Genomic DNA, 23,983 nt, shown 5'->3' on the forward strand with positions numbered 1-23,983 from the left:
ACCCACTAGAAGTGTGTGGTGATGTATTTAAGTGCAGTGACTCTGCCCTCTTTGTGTAGTTTCTTATTTTCTTCTTATTCTGCAGTGTTCGGGACATTCCTAGACACAGCATGCAGGTGAGGCCAGGACTTGATAAAGGACCTGGGAGTCTCATTTATAAAACTCTGTGGAGAATCCACACTAAATGTTTGCGTACAAATAAATGAGGAAATGTACAGTTAAAAAAATATTCTGATTTATAAAACCCTGCATACGCCTGCCAGTGTGCCATTTCCTTTTATTAACCCTAAATCAACTTGGAACTATTCGCACATGGACCAGCCTCATACCTCGCCTCGCCTCGCATTTGAATGTTTATGAAGTGGATCTATAAGAAACGTGTGATATGAGGTGAATTTTTATGTGTGAGAGATCATTATACTTATAATGATTCCTCTCACATCTAATTCCACAATCTGGCTTCAGTTTATCACCTCACCATCTGTGTTGCCAATTTCCTGTCTCCAAAATGTAAGTACACGTGGGTCAGTGTTTCCCTATATTTATGCACAGTTTTACACTCAACGACTATTCCTACATACTATACCTTTAAACATAGCCAAAATCTAATCATAGCCAGTCTCTCAGCCGGGCATAACTCACGTGGTGAAGGCAGGATTGTACTTGGCTCCCAGGTAGTACGAGTACAGGTTGAACATGCCGATCATGAAGGCCACAAACACCATGATGAAGATGACCATGAACTTGAAGATATCCTTGACCGTGCGCCCCAGTGAGATCTGCAGCGGGCCGAAGCTCTCGTTGGCTGGCAGGATGTAAGCGATGCGCGAGAAGCTCAGCACCACAGCGATGGCGTACAGGCCTTCTGAGATGATCTGGGGGTCTGAGGGGCGCCACTTGTTCCTGGCTGGAGGAGAAAGGAAAAGACAAGCAGCTGAGTATGCTGTTACTGTATCATGTAAATCAGCTACTGCAGATCTAGAGGGGTCATATGTGCCTTTATCTCTCATTGTTAAACAGTTGTTACAGAAAATCTATCTGGGTACAGCTTATTTTTGAATGGAAGGTCCTCCAGACTCCAGATTTTATATGTGTACACCTTCATTTTTCTTCACTTTCCCCTTTTTGTACAGTTCCCCTGTGGACGAGGAGCTGGAGTGGGCAGTAGAATTAAAATGGAGGTTCTGTTTCCTTATTTATTTGTCAGAATAAACAGAGGTCAACCGTGAAGAGATCCCAGTGTCACAGTGTCTTTTCTATCTAACCAATACAAAGCAGAAGAGTCAAACCAGAGACTGTTTAATTGTTTGACTTTTAAAGGGACAGTGCACCCAAAAATGAAAATTCAGCCATTATCTACTCACCCATATGCCGAGGGAGGCTCAGGTGAAGTTTCAGAGTCCTCACATCCCTTGCTCCCTTTGAACCTGTGCACGCTTGCACGCGAGACCAGCGAAAGCACATGAACACACATGTAGGCGGTGCCCGTGTCTCATGGTTTTGCGCAAGCGCACACACGTGAGCATGGTCCACAGAGAGGCAGTTAGAGCTACAGGCTACAATGAGGCTAAAACAGAGTTCAGATGACATATTTCCAAACAACATTTTATGTCGGGGCTTCAGGACACTTGGATCACTACGGACGAGCAGTATGGAGATATTTTGTGGTTTCAATTATGTGTTTTTGGACGTTTTAATCTGGGGCGCCGTCAGCCTGCATTAGGTGGAGTTGTGTTGCTACCCCGCTCCCCTGGGATATCTGCAAGTGATGTGAGGACTCTAAAACTTCACCAGAGCCTCCCTCGGCATATGGGTGAGTAGATAATGGCTGAATTTTCATTTTTGGGTGCACAATCCCTTTAAGGGCACTGCTTTTTTGACAATTTGGACAATATTAAAAGGTCCAAGGTTAAGGGACTTCAGGGAAGATTTTACCTTAAGTAAAATACCTAAGGCTTAATTTCTCCTCAGCTGAGGGACTTACACGGTTGCACAGAATCCCTTAAAAAGTTTCCTTAGTTGAAGAAAAACATTAATTAATTTACTACGTTGGAAGAGATTTTACAGCAGTAAAAGTTTCCATGGAGATGGTTTGTATGCTTGGACTCATGCTTATGATGCCTGTTACTGACCCACAACATTGGCTTATAGTTTGTGAAAATGGCGAAAGACAAAGACGACAAGAAAACCATATTGGTCAGAGGAGGAAGAGATTATACTTCTGGAGAAATGAAGCTCAGCATAAGTTCAATCAGGAAGACTTTCTCTGTGCTCATCCATTCACAATTCTCTCCCTCCCACACCCACTGCTTCCTCTAATCAGCTGACTATGGGTGTTCACTCCTGTTGTTATCTAATCAAACTTTGCCACGGTACCTTAAGTTGTTTTTTTTTTGTTAACCTTGCTTTGGTTGCTAAGGTCTTGGGCAGGGGTCTAGGGATTCCTTGCGTATAAGACCAAGACATGGAGAAAACCCTTAACACTTAAGTGAACATTTAAAGGAAACATTAAGGAGAAGACTTAAGAGTGTTTTGTGCAACCAATTTCATTTTAAGGGAAACCTTATCTAGGACTTCAAGGAAAATCTTAACTTTTTTGTGCAGTCAGCCCCAGATTTTACCCAGCTATCACTTTCACTCTGATAAAACTTGATGCATCAGGTATGCAAGTACAGCTCCATAATTTATACCACTGACATTGACATGACATTTTTAATTAACCACAATCCTCCTCGGCTGCATTTATGGATTTAGGATTTAAATTTATTATATGATATCAGACTAAAAAAACTGTTCTGAGGATGATTTATTTTTCACTGTGCCGGTGGTGGTGTGCCACTGTGGAGTTATCTTTGACCTCACCTTTTCGCTCCTGCCCAATGTCAACCACATCAAAACAGCCTTCTTACACCTCTGTAACATTGCCCTCGCTCTCACCTACTGCTGCAGAGATGCTTACTCATGCACTTGTAACATCCAGGCTTGACTACTGCAACAGTATCCTCTATGGTACCACAAACAATGCCCTTCATAAACTCCAGAATACAGAGAGCTCTGCCGCCCGCCTACTTACTAGCACCTGTTCTCATGACCACATCACCCCAGTCCTCTACGACCTCCACTGGCTCCGGGTTAAACACAGGATAAATTTCAAGGCTGTGCTCACCACCTACAGTGCCCCTCACAACCTGGCACCCCCTGTATCTCTCTGACCTCCATCACCAGCACGCCCCCTCCGATGCTTCAATGCCGTGTTTTAATTCCCTTATGGATTCAATCTGTTCTGTTGATTTTTTTTTTACATAAATATTTTCACTATGTGAAGCCCCTTTGAGCATTTTAGGAGCACTATATAAATCAGATATGTTATTATTATTATAAAAGCCTATTATGCAAATTCCAAACTCCTCTGGCTTGATGTTGAACTCAGCTGTCAGCTGCTTCAACATTCAACTGTTTTTCTTTTTTTTTTTTTCTTTTTTTTTTTTCTGGGTGTGTACAAAGCAAACTTTTGGTTACAATGGGACCCAAATATTTGCAGGAGATGTTCCTAATCTTGGCTTTCAGGAAGATGTGCTTGTTGGAGGAGAAGGTACAGCGAGAGGATGGATTAAGTGAGGATAGACGAGGATGAGTGAGGAGGGAAGGCGGCGAGTAAGACACGAGTGGCCGGCACAGAGAAGGGATAAAGGGATAGAGTGTCCAAGGAGAAGTGAGGACACAGACAGAGGACAGCAGGGAGGGATAGAAAAAGAGGCCCAGTCAGACAGACATCACTGAGCTGGATGGAAAAAGAGGACATAAAAGAGATGGATTAAGTGAAAATCACAGACAAATATAAAGTAAAGGATTTTTTTTCCTTTTAGTATTTTGCTGTTAAACTGTGACTAAGACAAGGAGTAAATATTTCATACACAGTGTGTGCACTTCTCATCGCAGATATGGAGAACAGCTAATGGAGATAATAACTGACATTACAGTATTATACATTTTTATCTATTTATTACTGATGTGTCATGACAGAGTCAGACCACCAGATGACAGCACTGATGAAGGTTGCCTTCATTGGCCACCAGGAAGTGTACAGTCCAGTAGCCTGCAGCCTGCGGCAGGTTTTCATGCTGTAGAGGAGTCTAAGTTCTGTCACTAAAAGTTCTGTGATCTTGAAGGGTTTAATATTAAGTTTAATGTTCTGAAATGAATCAAGTAGACACACAGATCCAGCACAGGAAGGTGTATATTTCCATTAAAGGCAGACAGAGTAGGGAAGGCAGATATTATTAGTGTCTGAGGCAAGTTTTGAACCTTAATGCCCCTCTTGTCATTCTGAGCTTAAATATATTTACAGATTCACAAAATAACTCTTTGCTCCATCTGCCCGTGTATACTCTTAATGTTTGTTGCAGTCACTTACACCCGTACATATGCATATGCATGTGCATGTATTTGCTGACTGAGTATGCTGTGCTGCCATCAAGCATATTTCATCAAACATCATTCTTCATCTAAATGACAAACGCACCCTCATCTTCTAGTGCCCCAGCTCGGGTTTTGAGTTATTGGTGACATTTTTACACAAACACTCATCTGATTTGCTGCTCCTCATCTGATGCAGCACAACAATGATTCAAGCACCTCGTGAAAGCTTTTACATTTTATCATGTGGTGTCAACTTGGCCTTTCCTGGGGAAAACGGTATGGTAGATAAGAAGAGAGGCAGTGTGGCATTTGGTGGGGCGGCAACAAAATTATGATTTTCGGATTAAATATCAAAAGAATTGTGAAGTTATCATGAATAGTGGCAGTGACAATGGCTAAGAAAACAAAGCAAAGAGCGTCACGTACAGGAAGTCAGACTGATCTCTGGTGAACACCAGAGAAACTAGTGAATCAAATGAACTCCTAGACATCTTCAAAAGTTAGAGTTTAGACTTTTTAAGACTTTTTTTTAATGCTCGCACTGTCGCAAAGACCAAATTGACCGTGGGGATCAGAGATAATCAATAAAATGTAGGCTGTAAAGCCACCAGTATACCTCTATGTATATCTAAAATGAGAAGGTGTGTGGACACTCTACTAAATAAATGAGTAAAGAGACTGAGCAACAATTATCAGATTTATCTGAAGAAAAAACAAATAGTAATGCAAATAATTATACCAGAATGCACAGTACCAGTACAAACAGCTCACAGTAAATGATACCAATATGTACAGTATCAGTACAAACAACAGTAGACACGTAAGGGATAATGTATAGTGAGCCGGTGACTGTTGAAAAATAACTCCCGACAGGGGAATGGAACCCCGTCACTGTCCGAGGGCTGCCGTAGAATGGCAACAAGGATGTCAGCCGACCAACACTCGCTACTCGGTCCCTGTCTGCGGCGATTTGCGATGCTGGCCAGCTAGGAATGAACTAGCAGCCAGTACAGTACAGTCCTCTCTCGGCTAGCTAACATTTAGCCGTGTTACTTACTGATCCATTAGAAAGAAAGCTAGCTGGACACCGGTTTTGAAGCCTCTTTGGTCATGGAGCTCCCTCCATCTCTTGAACGCCTGACTGAGGTTTACTCTTGTTTTTCCTCTTCTTTTATCACTCTCCTTTTTGTGCATCCTCGCCTCCTCAGACAGAGGAGCTCCTTTTCTTTTGGGAGGCTGTTTTTTACTTATCTCCAAACTTTGTCCGTCTGCCATTGTGCTCCTGACTCAACTATCTCATGCCCAACTCCTCATAAGGACCAGCTCCAGTCCCTGATTGGATGACCGACCTGTTTGGCAATACATGACGCATTTCCTGCTGTAAAGCAGATTTTTTCCGCGAAAATTCGTCCCCAGAAGCTTATTGCAAAGATTGCAAAGCCATTAAGTAACCTATGTAAACGCTGATAGTCTGATTTTACTGTGTCTACTACCCTGTGCAACCCACATTATTTTCATAATGATATATTTAGGCAAAAATGCTGTCTGTTGCTTCTTTAAATAACCAGTTTTTGTTGAATTTGCACTTCCCCATGTTGTTCAGGGAACAGTGCTAGCTAGCAGACAGTGGATCCTCTGCATCCTGGCTGGAGACGAAAGTTTTGTTGGTTTCACTGTTCTGATCTACCTGACATTAATGCGAGAGGCCTTCAGTAAATTACTTTAAAAAATAGATGTAACTAGTTACCATCAGATTTTAAATGCAACGTCAGAAAAAACAATCTACTGTATAAATTCCTACTTCCTGTTCCTAAAGATTGATTTAAGACCCGTTAAAACCAATTAAGGCCTTCTTTTATAGTGCATTTAAAGTCTTTTAAAGCATCAGTGTGAACACTGCTAAATGCTTACCGAATGTGAAGTAGGCGATTTCATCAGGCAGCGAGGCGTTACTGAGGTCTTCGTCTGGAACGTGCATGTCCACGTACTGCTGGGCTTTGGACGCCTTGAGGAACGCCATGAAGCGTGCCGTGAATGACGCCACAAAGATGGACAGCATGCCAAAGTCCAGAACGTTCCACAGGTGCATGATGTACTCTCGCGGCCCGTCGGTCCAGATCTCCTTACACTCTGACCAAATCATACCTGAGGATGGCAACACAAATACACACATTGTGGAAAGATGGGAAATACACACAAGATAGGTACAAATAAAAGAGGGGCAGGGTTTCCACACTAACTTTTCCATAATATTCAACCCCATTTCCATGATTTTATTTAGGTAGTTTGAAATGGGAAGGCCTATTTAATGATAAAGCCATACACTGTGGTGTAGTGGAGTGTATACACAGCCATATGGGGTATACTTATTTCTGTTTCTGTCCATTTACACTATATACACCTATCAGCCAAAAAGCCACTGCAGTATATAGGAGAGTAAACCCACTTTCTCCTCTGTAACCTGCCCATCTACTTAGCAGTACACCCACCTTATGAACTACCACTACACCACTGGTCATACATTATTAAACAAACGCTTGCAGGCATTAAGCAAACTGCTAGCACTAACTTTACTCACTCATTAGACATTCCTGTTGCCAACTAGCTCCATATGCCAATAGACCAGACCAGCACTTATGGATACTTTGCAAAATGTCAACGCTGCACCCCTTCTTAAGGGATAGACAACAGGAGATCCTGTAGATGTCAATGCATTTCACATCTGTTTGCATTGTAATTTTGACCAATCTGTATGCATTTATTTCTTGCTAAACAAACATTTCTTTTATGGACATGTCTTATAATGATTTTGCGGCCTTGACTTAATCTGAGTGGAAGCAATGTTTTAATAAATTAGGGCTGATCGTGTCCCTTCAGTCTTGCCAACACAGTGGCCGGACATTGCTTATCCATACATCTATACATGTATAGTCGTCTGAATCATGATACCTTTTAAGTCCATCAAATAGCTATATGATTTTAACTGTCACTAGCATCATAGAACGCACTAACAGTAAATATTCAGTTTCTTATGAGTCTCAAATCTCAGTGTGAAAGTCTAGATTTTAGCAGGTCTAGATTTTAAATTAGTGATACAAGAAATGTACTTAGCACAACGTGTTTTAGGATTTTTAAGAGCATATTTTCTAGGAACTTCATGACCGTGGCAGCTCTGGAGGAGGCTCCAACAGGCACTCACGTAAACATAAAGAAGTTTATACATGCACAGACAAACATGAACATATGTTGACAACAAAGTCTATACTAAATACTCAACCATTCAGGTGCACACACACACACACACACACACACACACTCAAAATGAAAACCTAATTCCTCCTACGCAACCTCTCTGTCATTCTCTATTTGGAGCCAAAACAAGGGGAAAATTGCTTACTGAAATGGCGCCCTGATCAGTATCATCTCTGTAACAATTACCAGGCCTTCAGAGCATGCTGCTGGAATTACAATTACCCTGCTCCACCTAAGCCTCCACTCACTTCACACACAAACACACGCACGGACAGAAACACACACCAAAGCACCTGCTGCCAAAAATCACCCCGGATGGGCAAATAATGGTGCCATTACACGTAAACAAATAAAAACACAAGCGTATGTGCACCAACATACACAAACCGCTCACATAATGTTGTTAGATGTGTGTCTTTGTAGATGAAAGGAAGAACATCGGCAGATGGGAAGCAGCTGAGGTCTGACAGATATTGCTATGGGCTATTTATCTGTTGAGTTTGTCTTTGTGTCACCCCCGTCTATCTGCTTGTTTCTTCCTGCCTGTCTTTTTGTGTGGCACACACTCCACCCCTCCCTTTACTTTCACCCGTCTCCCTCAACAGCTCCCATCTTTAATCCATTTCTCTTTCTCTCTATCCCTCCATCTAATACGTGACATGTTCTATCATCTCAGGCATGTTAAACCTGAAACACATTTGAGTTTTATATAGTGTTGGGGAAAAGGAGTCTTTCTAATAATGTCAGTTTAGTGTTTGTACTCCTCATATTAAGCAAAAGATGTGACATTACATAAGGACTGTCACTGATGCATGATTTGAGACAAAGGCCTTAAAAGTTTGTTGTGTTGTGCCCTCAGAGTTAGATGACAGAGGACAAAGCCCATTAGCCTTCCAAACTGGGAGTGCGTGTTGTACTCCGGGACGTCTCAGGGTGAAAAATACACAGAGAAGCTGGGGGACGCTTTTTTTTCTGTTGCCAGCAAGATAACAAAAACAAGTATACCCAACAACACTGTGCAGGAAGACGTGAAAATATTGTTTATGTTGGAAGGACTGTGCTCCATTTGATGAACAAAGTTAGCAATGGACTTTAAGTACGTCTGGACTAAAGCAATGTATATGTATAATTGAGGAATGGACACATATTCTGTTTACCATGCTGGTCAATCTGCATGGATTATATTTCGGTACTCATGGAATCCAACCAAGATAACGATGTGTAGCATGTCGATATTAACAACCATTTAAGCATTTAGCATTTATTTCGATGCGCAATGCTAAGCTGCTTAGAACTAGCTCGAGCGGCCCGCCAGTCAGTGGGTTTAAAGAGGCTTTAATATTCTAAAAGCCAAGACTTTGTTTGAAATCACATGAAAAGCCACTGTCCTGGACACTGCCTTGTTGCTATATAGTTAAGCCTTTCATTCATAATTTCAGGGATACATAGAGGGAGGGAGATAGGCGCTGAGGAGGACCAGAGTGCGGTTGACAAGTGTTTGATGCTAGCTTGTCATCATGCCTTTACAAGCTTCAAAACTGTATGAATTTGGTGATGAGTTTCATTTTCTGAAAAACATGACTTTATTTAAAATGAAACAAAACCTTACAATGACCAAAAATCAAGATGGTGATATACAATCATGTTTAATTAGAAATGAATGTTTGATAGAGAACACCATATATTTCCTCAGCACCACCTTTTGGGCACTCGAGCTTATCCTTAGGACTCAGTATGGCCACCTTACTGCGTCAGCTGGTTTGGCCTGTGCTACATCCAACCAGGAACCTTCTATTTGATCTTTAAAAGATAAAAGAGAATGAATTTTTGTATTGCCATAGCCTTGGCTTTCATCCAGTTGGTTGGCATGGCGCTGTATTAATCTTTAACTCTGTCTCATATCATCATTGGGCAACAAGGTTCACAGGCTCTTTGCAGGAACTTTACTGATTTCAGTACTTTTGATTATCAACAGAAACTTTCAAAACGTAGGTAAAAACATGGCCATGAACCTCTTTTGCCTGCATGCGGACAAAGTACATCAATACTGATTAAAAAATACACTTCATAAAGAAAATTCACCATGTAACATTTTGCCTCGACTCTCTTATAAGCTGTATCAAGGTTATCTCTTATCATGACGGGGAATCTGCCTCAACAGTGACTACCTTACATCTATTTGCATTTTAATTGGCTGCAGATGAGCAGAATTTCAAACACTGGCAGGGTGTGTGTGCGCACCGTGTGTGTGTGAGAAGGTGACTCACCCAACACCCACTTCATGATCAACATCTCAGTCCAGGAGAACTGGGTGGTCTTGACCCTGAAGACTTGTCGCGGGTGGTCTGTGATGGTCTCGTTGGGCAGGTTCTTGACACCCTCAAAGCGGTCGGAGGCGTTGACGACCAGCAGACCCAAGAAGATGGTGAAGGAGACAGCGTGAGCCACGAACTTCATGAAGGGGCTTCGCAGGATCTGACCGAGCTGGATGTGAGAAGATTGAGAACATAATAGGATAAATGTTCCATTGTGAATTTGTTGTTCCCAAATATTAACCAAGAATCAACTGTTAAATGAAGGTTAAAGGTAAACTATGCAGGATTTTCCTAAAAAACAATGTACAGACTCACACAAATGCAACCACTCAATCATCAGACCCATTAGAAGTGTGCGGTGGTGTATTTATCTGCAGAGTCTCTGCACTGTGTAGATTCAGCTATCTCAGCTAAAACTGCGTGCACACCTGGTCTGAAGAATGGTGAAGTGCAAACATTCTCACCTCACATTCTTCCTTTATAAATGCCAATTTGTGTGTGAGAAAAGGTTTTTGTGCATATGTATCGTCTATACATCTGGCTCTGGGTAGTAGCAGCACGCCTCCAAGAGGAAGCTATGAAAAACATGGACACAGCGCTGAAAAAAAAGAGCAAATATAGCAAGGTGAAACTCCGAGCAGACAAAGTTTGTTCCAAAAGGAAAATTAATCACGGAGAGCAATGAAGGAGTGGATGGCGATAACGAACAAGGCAAAGTTGGCCTGTTTTCTGCTGGATAGGTAAGTGCCAGCGGATAGCTTAGTTAGTTTACTATAGCATCAGCTTTTCTATTACAACAAATGTAACATTCCTAAAATAATACAGTTACTTACCGTGTACTAACAAGCAGTGAAGGGAGGTGGGGCCCAGTTTGAATGTTGTGTTTACAAACAGTAACAGACAATTTCTGCATTGTACACCTTTAAGGACAGATTTCCTTTAAAGAGAGTAGGGCTGCCCCCTAATAGTCGACCAAATGTTAGTCGACCAGGAAGGTCATTAGTCTGCAAGATTTCATTGGTCGCTTAGTCGCAAAGGAAAAGTGAAACTCTATTAGGAGCTGCACCTTGTCAAAGTAAATCAAAACCTATATGACTGGACCATGTGGGAATTTAATTTGAAAGGACAGACACAGGAAGAGGCCACGCTCAGCAGTCAGACAGTAGTCACGTTACAAACCAATCACATCTGACATATCTTTCCTTTCTTCTGTAAATATTCAGTCTGATAAATACGGAAAAGTTGATCATGTTAGTGCAGGGCTACCCACAGCTTTACATCTGTCCCACGGACCATACGCCTACACACTTATAAACAGCACCTGGAAGAAGATCAGCTCTGCTCTCAGGGTTTCAGGTAAACAGGCGATTTTATACGATGCTTGTTAAGGTTGCTTAGCAACCTCAGACGCAACTCTCTGCTGCACTCTTGAAAGCTGGCATAAAAAAGGCACAAGAGTAGCACCCAGAGCCCGACCTCGCATTTTCTAGGCAGTCAAAGACACGGTACAGCCCTACAGGCCTGGTACCAGCAGTTATAACACAGGCTAGTTAAGAACATGTCGGGCAGGAAATCCAAAATGTGGGATCATTTTGAGAAGGTGAAGGACGAACCCAAGGTGATATGTAAACTCATCTTCATTGGTCGACTACAAACATGACGTATCATCTGAAACATGTCAGTAGCTACATGGCCATTAGCCACTTAGCACAATCATTACTGGCTCGCTCAGTGTGTGACGTGCACTTGTAGATAAAATATAGGCCTATATTAATGAAGGTTCATTAGTACGGTTTTGTATTTCTCTGTAATGTAGCACAGTGTTAACAATTAAAGTTAGTGTTACTAATACCAGTCTTTCTCACACCTTCAACTCAAACTGTTGTGTTGCCACGCTCAAAATATAACATTGAATAATTAAATTAATATCGTAAACATGTGGGCGACTAGTTGACTACTGGCCCTAAATGACGACTAAGGGAGGGAGAAGTAATATTTGTTGAGAAATGCCTTTGTGGATTTTGCACATTAAGGGGCAGCACAACAAGTTGTAAACACAGTAGTGACATTATCACCTTAAAAAGTTGACATGAATATGTTAGTGAACAGTTTCATAGAAACAGAGCAACATTCGCATTCCAACTGTGTGCGGTATTCTCTCACCTTCTAGCTCTGCTTTGGTCTCCACCAACCCCCCGCCCCCAAAAAATCAAACGATATTGTGTCACTTATTAAGCTTTACAAATGTGCTGAATGCTTTTTCTTCTCATGAAAAATTTGCAAAGCTGATGATGTTTTTCAAACATTTGGAATCCTGCATTGTTTACCACCATGTTGTCCTGGCTAGCAGTCCTCTTCCTCCCTGCCATTGTTTGCTTCTTGCTGTGTTTCTTGGCGCTTTACAACCCCCTGTAGCTCAGTGGAATAATGTAAAACCATTGGCAGGAATGTGCAGGGACCCATTTATTTGTATGGTTTGTGTTCATTTGTGTTTGCGAGTACAACTTGTAAATTTGTCTTTGTTTCAGGGAATCAGGCTGTTGATACATGTTTCAGCCGTGTTTTCTTGGGACACTTAAAAAAGTGATTACACAAAAGAGTAAAATTGCAGCCAAACATAACATCAGTTTTTATTTACTGAGATAAATTAGTGCTCATGCCTTTTTCAGAGTTCCACAGTTTTTGGCCCTTGGAGATCAAAATCAGAACAGCATCACTAAACAATCATCTTAGCAGGCAAACAGCAGCTGTTGTAATTCACGAATGTGCCACACAATGCCAGAGTAACTAGATGCCAACAATCGGCACAGTTTGTGGAAATGCACCATATGGGGAGATCGTAATGCAAGCGTTAAATATGCCACCACACAGAGGGACATTTTTTATAATTGCACAAAATACGCCAAGATAAACAAATGCACATCCAGGCACACACACACACACTTATTTGACATGCCAACATTCGCCACTCTCTAAACCTGCTGTGTTCAATATTAACTACCCACAGGCTTTCTCCTTGCTCTGCGTGCACAGTGACACATCAGATTCAATAGCTGTCCCCATGCCACACACACACTACTAAACCCTGTGGGAAGAGGTTGCCTGGTGAATCTTAACCCTGCACAACCTCCTCCTGCCACTGGGATGGCTCTGCCTCTGTGGTGATAAGGCTGATCCATTTCACCCCTCAGCTTAAATGAGATGGTCATCCTAGATCAGGCCTACTGCTGTGTGAGGACTGCAAACCCCATGGGTTGCTTTTTTATCAGCGTGATGGTGACAAGAGCTGATCCTCTCCCCTCCAAAGAAATGGTGGCCACTGGCAGCATGCACATGCAGACTACATAAAAGAGATTGGGTGAGAAATGTGAATCTCAAAAGGCCAGAATGGAGCTACTGTGTCCTTTATTATTCCCTAACATATTTTCACCTGGGAGAAGCAGGCTTGACGTTGACTGTGTACTGACAGGCATCCATACTGAATAATTTATCATCCATACATGAGCACAGACCCTCTGTAATACTGTAGATATACTGTATGTACATTTTCATACATGTTCAAGTGTGTGCTCTTGTTGCCATTCTCTCTGTGACTCACACAGATACACAGGGACAAAGGAAGACCGAGACAAGGATCAAGATCCAGATCAGGAAATCCACAATAAGATAATCAGAAAACCACAACACTGGGGTCCGTTCTGTCCATCTGTCATTTTGGTCTTTCTTTCTTTCTTTCTTTCTTTCTTTCTTTTTCTTTCTTTCTTTCCTTGTTTTCTTTCTTGTTTCCATGTTTGCTTTCCTCATTTCCTTGTTTCTTTCTTTCCCTCATTTACTCCTGTCTTTTGCTTTGTTTGCTGTTTTTCTTACTACACTTCCTTTCTCTCTTTCTTAATTTCCTTTCCTCTTTTAGCTGTCTTTTGTTCCCTTGTTGCCTTCTTTTGTTTCCTTGTTTCCGTCTTTGATTTCCTTGTTTCTATCTGTTGTTTTAGGATTTCTGTCTTCCTTTCGTTCTTCTCCCTATACCTCCTGTCCTTCTGTCATTTCCTTTTTTGTGTTTTCTTTATTTCTCTTTCTTTGTTTCTTTACTTCTCTTTCTTCCCTTCCCTCCTTCTTTACATCTTTCTTTCTTTCTTTCTTTGTTTCTTTCTTTCTTTCCTCTCCTTCTCTCCTTTCCTTGTGCCCGTTTCCTGTGTGTCTTAGTTTCTTTCTTTCCTTCTGTTATTTCATTATTTCCTTCCTTCTTCCTTTCCTGTTTTTTTTGTTTCTTTTTTCTTTTCATACTTCCTGTCCTTCTGTCATTTCCCTTTTTGTGTTTTCTTTCTTTCTTTCTTTCTTTCTTTCTTTCTTTCTTTCTTTCTTTCTTTCTTTCTTTCTTCCTTCTCTTTCTTTCTCTTTCTTTCTTCTCCCTATACATTACTCCCTGTCCACCTGTCTTCCCCTTTGTGTGTTTTCTTTCTTTCTTTTCTCTTTCTCTCTTCCTTTTCCTTCTCTATACTTCACGTCCTTCTGTCATTCCCTTTTTTGTTTTCTTTCTTTCTTTCTTTCTTTCTTTCTTTCTTTCTTTCTTTCTTTCTTTCTTCCTTCTCTTTCTTTCTCTTTCTTTCTTCTCCCTATACATTACTCCCTGTCCACCTGTCTTCCCCTTTGTGTGTTTTCTTTCTTTCTTTTCTCTTTCTCTCTTCCTTTTCCTTCTCTATACTTCACGTCCTTCTGTCATTCCCTTTTTTGTTTTCTTTCTTTCTTTCTTTCTTTCTTTCTTTCTTTCTTTCTTTCTATACTCTCTGTCCTTCTGTCATTTACTTTTTTGTTTTCTTTCTTTCTTTTGCTTTCTTTCTTTTGCTTTCTCTCTTCCTTCTCTTTCTCTCTTTCTTGCTGGTTTTGTTCTTTTCCTTTTTTGTGAACACTAAGATGTGTTGATAACTGGTGTCTGTGTATCTTTTTTCTTGTGATAGCAAATAAAGGTTGTGTTAAAAATTCCAATTCTCTCTTTCTTTCTCTCCATACTTCCTTTTCTCCTCTCCTTTCCTTGTGCCCCTGTTTCCTGTGTGTTTCTGTCTTTCCTTATGTTTTTTCTTTATTTCCTTGCTTCTTTTTTTCTGTCTTTTCTTATTTTCTTTCCTTTTTTTCCTATTTAGTGCACATTAAAAGGATGACAGGCTGCAGGACAGTAATTATAGTAGAATGATTCTCTAATGTGGGAGTGTGGGAGCAACACATGGCATTTATAAATGTCAGTGTATCATTGTCAAATTGATTGTGATGGCTGCTGTAATTAACATAAATAAAGAGCTGGTGTGTCTCAGAATTAGGATGACACAATTCCTGTATTGTGAGTTACAGAATGTATTTGTATTTGTATTTAGGGTTTTTGAGTGGGGGGTAATTTAATTAACAAAAAAAAAAAAAAAGTCAAGTCCTTTTTCTCAAGTCTAAGTCAAGTCTCAGGTCATAAATACCAAGTCAAAGTCATGTCGAGTCTTTTGTCAGTGTTAGTCCAGCAAGTCTAAAGTCCTTAAATTTGCAACTCAAATGAAGCCATGTGACTCTAGTCCTCCACCTCTCTCAGTTATATAGTCTTGCCTCACACATATAATATCTGCAATGTCTCACTCTAAATCTGTGCTAAGGAATAAAAGTCTTCTCAGCATTAGTTCATCAATAATAAAATGCTACAAGTTGACCCCTCCAGTGAAGCTGTACGCTGCGCTGCATAAATGTAATCAAATATTGAGACAGACTTCTTTAACAAAAGCACAAAGCTTGCTCTGGGCGTCTGCAGGCAATTTTTTATCAGTCACTTGTTTTTTTTTATCTTATTCTATGTTCCATCTCTTTTCTGTCACTCAGGGAGGACTGAAAAGTGGTTGCTGTGCTTCTTTCAATACGTGTCCCATCTCTCTCTTCATGTTTACCCCATTTTTTTCACCTTTTCCAATCAATGAGAAACATCCAACATCAAAACACACACATCTGTTTCCCATCACCTCCAAACCATATCTCGCATGTTTCTCTTAAGGGAGATTTCTAAAGCAATTATATCCGCGTGTTCCGTGTCTGCCTTCGATGATTTATTACTTATTTTTGAGCAGCAAAAATATTAATATCTTCTTCATCTCCCCCCACTGATATGAAATGTAATATGGTTTGAGGTTCTGATAATGGTGTGTTGTTGTGCAATAAAAACTGAGAACATTACGAGCTGTGAGAGACGAGCAATTGTTGATATGAGCAGAGCAAAATGACATGATTAGCCCCAGGTGTAGGTGAACACATGATAGACAATCAACCAAAACACATCAAAGCTTCCCCTGTGGTATTCTCTCTTTATTTTACTATCAAATCCATCAATAGCCTATATCTTGCCATCACATTAATAGGTGTGCATAAACATCCATTTTGTTTCTTAGTTTAATTTGTTTTTATTATCACACTTCGTTTGTGATCCTGTTTGTGATATTCTTGCAGGATCTCAAGGCACAGCCGCAGGGAGGAAGGGGTCCAGTTTGGTGACCACAGAATTGCATCTCTGCTTTTTGCAGATGATGTGGTTCTGTTGCCTTCATCACACCATGACCTCCAGCATGCACTGAAGCAGTTTGCAGCTGAGTGTGAAGCGGTTGGGATGAAAGTCAGCACCTCCAAGTCTGCCGCCACGGTTCTCTGTCGGAAAATGATGGATTGCCCCCTCCAGGTTGGGAGTGGGTTACCGCCCCAAGCGAAGGAGTTCAAGTATCTCGGGGTCTTGTGCACGAGTGAGGGTGGAATGGAGCGTGAGATGGATTGTTGGTTTGGCACAGAGTCTGCAGTGATGCAGGCGCTGTGCCGGACCATCATGGTGAACAGAAAGCTGAGCCGGAAGGCAAAGCTTTCAATGTACTGGTCCATCTACGTCCCAACCCTCAGCTATGGTCATGAGCTATGAGTAATGACAAAAAGAATGAGGTTGCGGATACAAGTGCCGGAAATAAGTTTCCTCCATAGAATGGCTGGGCTCAGTCTTAGAGATAGAGCGAAGAGCACAGACATCCGGAGGCAGGTCAGGGTAGAGCCGAAAGGAGTCAGTTGAGGTGGTTCGGGCATCTGATCAGGATGCCTCCTGGGCGCCTCACGTTGGAGGTGTTCCGGGCACGTCCCACTGGTAGGAGGCCCCGGGGCAGACCCAGAACATGCTTAAGGGACTACATATCTCGTCTGGCCTGGGAATGCCTCGGGATCCCCCAGGAGGACCTGGAAAGCGTCTCCATGCTTTGCTCTACCTGCTGCCCCCACAACCCGGCTTCGGATAAGTGGTTGAGGATGGATGGATGGACTCTCCTCAGTTCTGCTTTTAACATCCCAAAGGTTTATTTTCTTTAACTGTACTTTTAGAATGTTTTAATAATTAATACATGACATTAATTGTACACAGTTACAAGGTGCTTTGCATCCTTCATTAATTTGTCATTAACTATGCTGCTACCTTTTTCCTGCTTTCTCAGCTGCGTCAGAAAATGGCAGACTGTGACACACAGGCTCATCGTTTCGTTTTTTGATTCATAATCAAATATTAGACGTGCACGCACTCACATTAACATGCACAGGCGTTTTTGAGAAACTGATCAGAAGCAGCTAGTGTCTCATGATTAAATCCACGTCTCGCTGGTGGAGACGCTCTCAGCGTTACTGCTCTCCATCGCCTCTCTCACTTGACATCAGCTGCACTCTCCCTCTCTGAGTCTACAAAATGACTAATTCATCTGTCACACCTAACAGGAACCACTCACAGGTCCTCAACATTGTTTTTGAATCCACCTTAGCGCACACACACACTCACACAGTCACTCACACACACCACTCGATGATGAAGTAAAGGATTATCCAGGTTAATGAACAGATTTGCATAACCACTCACTCAGGTACTGTCTGTTTCCGTGTGTGTGTGTGTGTGTGTGTGTGTGTGTGTGTGTGTGTGTGTTTGTGTGTGTGGCCTTTGTCATATTTTGTCACTTTACAGATTATAATTTGCTTGATGGAGTATTAACAAAATGTGATAGATTGCCTCAGGGCCCTATAATCAAATGGTGATTGCACAGTGCTCTTTAAACCATCAGTTATGTTTTCAGTGTGTGCCAGTGATTTTGTCTGATTGACTTTAGTCCAGAGTTAAATATCTTGACAACAAGTCAATGGACTGCCATTATGTTTGGCCAGTGGCCACATACTCATGGTCCCCTGAGAATTAATCTTTATAACTTCAATGAGCCCAAATGGTTTGTCCAAGAGGAAGTGTGAGAAACAGAAACAGATTTTGGCAGAAACTGCACACAGATTCATAGTAAGGGAGAGTAATACAGTATGCAGCAGCCAGTCTGGACAACTGTCTGTAGAGGTGATGTCTTTCCATCATAAACCATTCGAGTTTTAACTACTGTAACAAGCCAATCACCAGAATATGTTATATATGTTGGCACTGTACATTAATGCAAACCAGGAATATGCTACTGTGAGTAGAGTAACTAGGAGCAGTGTGAATGGCAATCGAAAAATACCATATTGTAAATCTAAATCTGGACAATTCACCTTTCCTTTTCATTAAAGGGTTGTTTTTCCTTATCCTCTGTGAGGGTCCAAAGGACAGAAGCATGTTGTATGCTGTAAAGCCCTCTGAGGCAAATTGTGATTTGACTATGATGGGGATGATTAGCAAGCTAGCATTCAACTCAAGTACAGCTGAGGATGATGAAGTGCAGTTGAACCTTGACATGTATATGTCAATCTTGGAATCAATCAGCTTTTGGTCTGACAATGATAAAGCCTTCGGGGGAGAGGGCCAATATTTCGGGCTGATCCAGTGTAGAAATTACGTTAAATAATCTCTTCAGACTATAGGCAATGGGTTCCAAGACTGCATTTTGGATGGTGCATTTCTGCGTCTCCACAAGGACTGTTAAAACGTAATTGCTCAAAACTACTCAGGACTACATTTTGGTATCAGAAGTGTTCTGGTTCCTGTTTGTAGTCCGTTTGTAGTCTGTTTCCCTCAGATTCTACATACATATGCATTTCTCTGTTTATAGAGATAATGTAAATGTAGAGCTCAGCTTGACAAGCTCAGCAGAAATATCCTTAAATGGCTTGTGCACAGAGGATAAATTTAGTCAACAAGGAGAATCAAAGAACAAAGACATTGATTTTTCATCCATCAAACAATCTTGTTTTCTTTGGTGTTATGAGTCCTAAAGCAGCATTGGTCCACTAGCAGGCTATAGTTATTTAGTACTGTTGCCGCAGGTATACACTGTAATATGGAGTGTTAATAGTCACTGCAGCATGAAATAAGAATATTCCTTTCAGTAGGCACAATAACAAAACAACATACCTGTTTATTATTGTTAATAATACAAGCAATATGACTTTAATATATGGCTTACTCTGCGTTATAAGTGCTGCGTTGTCGGGTATGTCAGAATGTTTGAAAATACACCAATGCTTTTCAGGGTTAACGATATGGTTCATGGGGGAACAATCGCACTTAATTGCCTTTTGTATGCACAAACAAAACAGTTTGCAGCATGGCTCTTCTCTAGTTGTTGACAAAAGGCATTCTGGGAAACAAAGTGGGGACACCAATCAACTGCAACACTGCTGCTGTTATTAGATGGGGTTATTAGAAAAAAGTGTAGTCGTATTTAGAAATGACTGCAATTTAGTGACTGAACCGAAATGAGATAAATCTCAGTGTTGTCTCTAGTACTAACCAGCCAGAGGACTCAATGTGGACATGGATATTTGTGTCATGTATTAGTTTAGCAGTTGTGAATGAAAGGGAGCACTGCACAAACAAAAAAATCTGTCCATACCTATTTTACCATAACTAAAATTTAACGTGTGTTTAGTAGTGTGTGTTGGTGATGACCTCTGTTTCAGCTCAGTGGTGACAGTAGGGCAAGAAGCTGGAGGTCAGGGGACAGGGAGGAGTTGGTGTCTTTTTCTTGTGTGTGTGTGTGTGTGTGTGTGTGTGTGTGTGTGTGTGTGTGTGTGTGTGCACCATGTGTGTTCCTACCTTGCTACATGGCATTATCCAGTAGGAGATAGCCAGGAAGGGCAGACCGACGGTGACCCCCAGCACCGTCCAGCACTTCACCCCGATAGACTGCTGCCTCAGACCGGGCAGGTTCTCGTACCAGATAGTCAGCAGCTGCTGTTGACAGTTGGGGTGAGCAACGAACTGGAAAGAGAGACGAGGACAAGAAATTTAAATCAATGGAGAATGTAAGAAAGAGGAAAGAAGAAGAGGGGACGGAGTGAACAACCATCAATAAGATTTTCAGAAAGGCAATGCTAATTTGCTTTTCTCATATCCACAAAACATTTGGATTTTGTTTTTGATTGTTTAACAGATCGCTTGGGGGATCTTAAGTCTGTACAGCAGCAGCACACTGAGCAAACATGGTGCCAGAACAACACTGACAGCTACATGAAATGGCCCAGTAGTCACAAAGAGGAAGAAGGTGGCTTATTTGACAGACTGACTGCAGAGACATAGTTATCCTAGGGTTCAATGTAAAAAAATAAAATAAATAGTTCTGGCAAACTATCTTTAAACCTTTTTACTCAATGTTTTCACACAAACATTTTGATTAACAGGTTCATCCATCAATAATACATCACTTTTATGTTTTACACACATTTCATTTTGCTGCTAATGCATTTGGAATTTTATGGAACATTTTTAACTTAGTTTATTTACACATACATGTATAGAAAATACAGGGAAAAGAAATTAAAGTTTAAAACAGTGTGCAGGAGAGACGCCAAAAATGGCTTATGAAGATACCTTAAATAACAACAATCATACATCATAAAAAGGAAAAGATAAAAACGCAGATTGTATAACTGAACAAGAGTTCCAGTCTAAGAAGTAATACAACATTGTTAAAGATGTACAATTTACAACAACAACAACAAAAAAAAATCACAAGCAAATTAGAAATGAATCAATGAAGTGTTAAGAGTCTTCGCAAATTAGAGTCTTTATCCAGATGTGTTTTGAATAATGGTAATGTAGATGATGATTGCAGAGATGGAAGAAGGTTGTTCTAACAAGATGGTCCTCTGTATTTCAATTAATATTGATTAAAGGGATAGTGCACCCAAAAATGAAAATTCAGCCATTATCTACTCACCCATATGCCGAGGGAGGCTCTGGTGAAGTTTTAGAGTCCTCATCATCACTTGCGGAGATCCAAGGGAAGAGTGGGTAGCAACACAACTCCACCTAATGCAGGCTGACGGCGCCCCAGATTCAAACATCCAAAAACACAAAACTGAAACCACAAAATATCTCCATACTGCTCGTCCGTAGTGATCCAAGTGTCCTGAAGCCCCGACATAAAAAGTTGTTTGGAAAAACGTCATTTGAACTGTGTTTTTAGCCTCATTGTAGCCTGTAGCTCTAACTGCTTCTCTTGTTGTGTTGTGTTGCTACCCCCTCTCCCCTTGGATCTCCGGACGTGTTGTGAGGACTCTAAAACTTCACCTGAGCCTCCATCGGCATGAGGGTGAGTAGATAATGGCTGAATTTTCATTTTTGGGTGCACTATCCCTTTAAGAGAGGTCCGACAATTTATATTGTTGTGTTCTTACTTTTATTGAAGTACTATTAACAACCCAAATACTTCTTCCACCACTGTATTGTACTGGGGACACAACACTCCAGGGACAAGAAAATGACACCCGTGATTGTTTCAAAGTGGCCCAATCTAGGACATGGGGCTGTGGGACATTTTTTGTTTGTTCATATCTGAAAATCCTTTTTTTTTCTTGAGACAGATCATAGGCTTATCGTGTTTTACAGTATTTTAAAAATAGGTAGCAGATGGTGAAGGAGATGTCCTCTATGATTCTAAATGTTGATGTTTTTATGGTCCAGCCTGTATCTCTTTGAACAATATGTCCATCCATTACGTCCAACATCCACATACTGTTTGGATTTTAATGCCAAAAGCAGCAGGCTGAGTTTATTTTCTGCTTCTTATAAGACATATCACTATCATAAAAAGCACCAATGCTACACCTGGCACTTTCATTTACTTTTGAATTACACCAGTGCAATGAATGTAAAATTAATAACAGACAACAAAATATACTGTATTCATGAGGAGGGCTTCTGGTGGTCAAGATAGTCCCAATAGCTGAGTGCAGAGTGCAGAGGCTGCTTTTCTATTTACGTTTATATTCACAGCTGCCACTCGGCTTCATTTAAAATATGAGATGTAAAATGAAATGAATTTAAATGAATATTTCATCCCCCAAATGACCATTTGTTTATCAGTAACGCATCCTGTTTTATGCAGACCTTGTGAGGAAAACTTAATGAACTGAACTCACAGGTGACCATATTTAATAACTCTATCAAAAACATCTGTTTAAAATTATCGCACAACTCCTGAGGTATAATCCAAGTCTTATTTAACATTTAATGCTTAGCACGTTCCCAACAGACAGCCCTCTCTGACTGAACTCAAAGTAAAACTTAACTGTGCTTTTATTCAAAGCCAGACTCCATTGACAAAACCAGTAATTTTACCTTACAGAACACAGGAGCTGCTGCCTCCATTGGTAGCTTGTTTGTGTTATTATGTGACTTTGGTGAATATGAAATAACCCTACCCAACACCAATGTCACATAATAACACAAACAAACTAAATGATTGAGGCAGTGGTAGGCCGGCAGCTCCTATATTAAACAAGATAAAATTACCCCCTATAACTTCCATTCTCCAGGAATTTCCTCGTTTTTTAGATTCTTTGTTCACTGGAGGGAAATAATTAATAAACATATGGCCATTTGGGGGTGAATTTTTCCTTTAATATACAGTATGAAAAAAGGAAGCAGGCAGCAGCTACACTCATTACTGGTGCATGTTTGCTTTATTAGATGAGGCTTGGTCTGGCATTTAAGCATCTGTTTGTGACTTCAAGAAAGGAAGTGGTGATTGAGAACTACTGGTCTGTCGAGGAAGGAGAGGATGGATGTTTTTGTTCCAGCTGGATGAAGGATGTGGACGACAGGGCAATCGATGCTCAGTAGGAGGTCAACCAGTGTAACAATCAAACTCTGTGTTTGTGTGTTGTTTTTTGGTAACATGTAAGATCTGAGCAACAGGTTACATCCGATCAAACCTGCTCTCTCCCTTTGTCTTCTCCCCCCATCGATCCTTTCCACCCCTTCACCAATCAGCCTCAGCCATCACCGTCGAAGGAGCATTTACCTGAGCTGACGATTGACATCCTCTGCTCTCATCCGCCGATCGAAACGCACACATGTACTGCGTGTATTTGCGCATTCAATCATTTTCTACGTTCACAGGGGGAAACCACACACCCCCTGCGCACTCAATCGTACTTAACATAGTTTCCCACTGGTGTCCGGTGACCGGTCTATCAACCCAATGATCCATGACACGAACCCTGCCTGCGTCCGGCCACATGCGCTACACCACAGTCATGTTTCACCTGGTTGCCATGGCAACCTATCCCTCCCTCTCTCCGTGCTTCCTGTGTAATTAGCTCCCTGAATATTGGTCACACTCTCTTGTGCAGGATAAAAACACTGCTCTAACAGTCTGTGTGCTGCCAAACACACACACACACATACACACACACACACAAACACACACACGCACTCTTGGGATTTACCTGATTACAAAAAACATGCAGCACATGAAGGTCAAACAGGCGCGCACGCGTGTGTGTGTGTGTGTGTGTGTGTGTGTGTGTGTGTGTGTGTGTGTGTGTGAGAGAGAAAGTATTGTAGTGAGAAATGGGGAAAAGGCATGTGGTTTGACATTTAGGAGAACACCTCTGCTCAGCAGGGATTAACTCTGAAATAGAGGCCAGTTTGATGTTTACATGGGGCCCTCTGAGGCCACACGCACAATAACACGCAAACATACAGTATGTGCATGTGCACAAAATGGCTCATAGACACTAGCTTGCTCACACACACGAATGCA

The 23,983-nt window shown here is 41.3% G+C and overlaps 1 protein-coding gene across 1 annotated transcript in view; it reads right to left on the minus strand.

Annotated features, from left to right (window-relative positions):
* LOC126389030 (short transient receptor potential channel 7-like) overlaps positions 1 to 23,983 on the minus strand; it is a 76,092-nt gene that overhangs the window by 30,029 nt on the left and 22,080 nt on the right. The window contains exons 4-7 of the mRNA XM_050042445.1: positions 20,029 to 20,193; positions 9,939 to 10,155; positions 6,331 to 6,564; positions 643 to 907 (exon numbers count right to left, since the gene is read on the minus strand). Of these exons, the coding sequence (XP_049898402.1) occupies positions 643 to 907; positions 6,331 to 6,564; positions 9,939 to 10,155; positions 20,029 to 20,193 (881 nt within the window). The remainder of the gene's footprint in view (positions 1 to 642; positions 908 to 6,330; positions 6,565 to 9,938; positions 10,156 to 20,028; positions 20,194 to 23,983) is intronic.

Source organism: Epinephelus moara, chromosome 4 (genome assembly GCF_006386435.1).
Source record: "Epinephelus moara isolate mb chromosome 4, YSFRI_EMoa_1.0, whole genome shotgun sequence".
Taxonomy (NCBI): Eukaryota; Metazoa; Chordata; class Actinopteri; order Perciformes; family Serranidae; genus Epinephelus; species Epinephelus moara.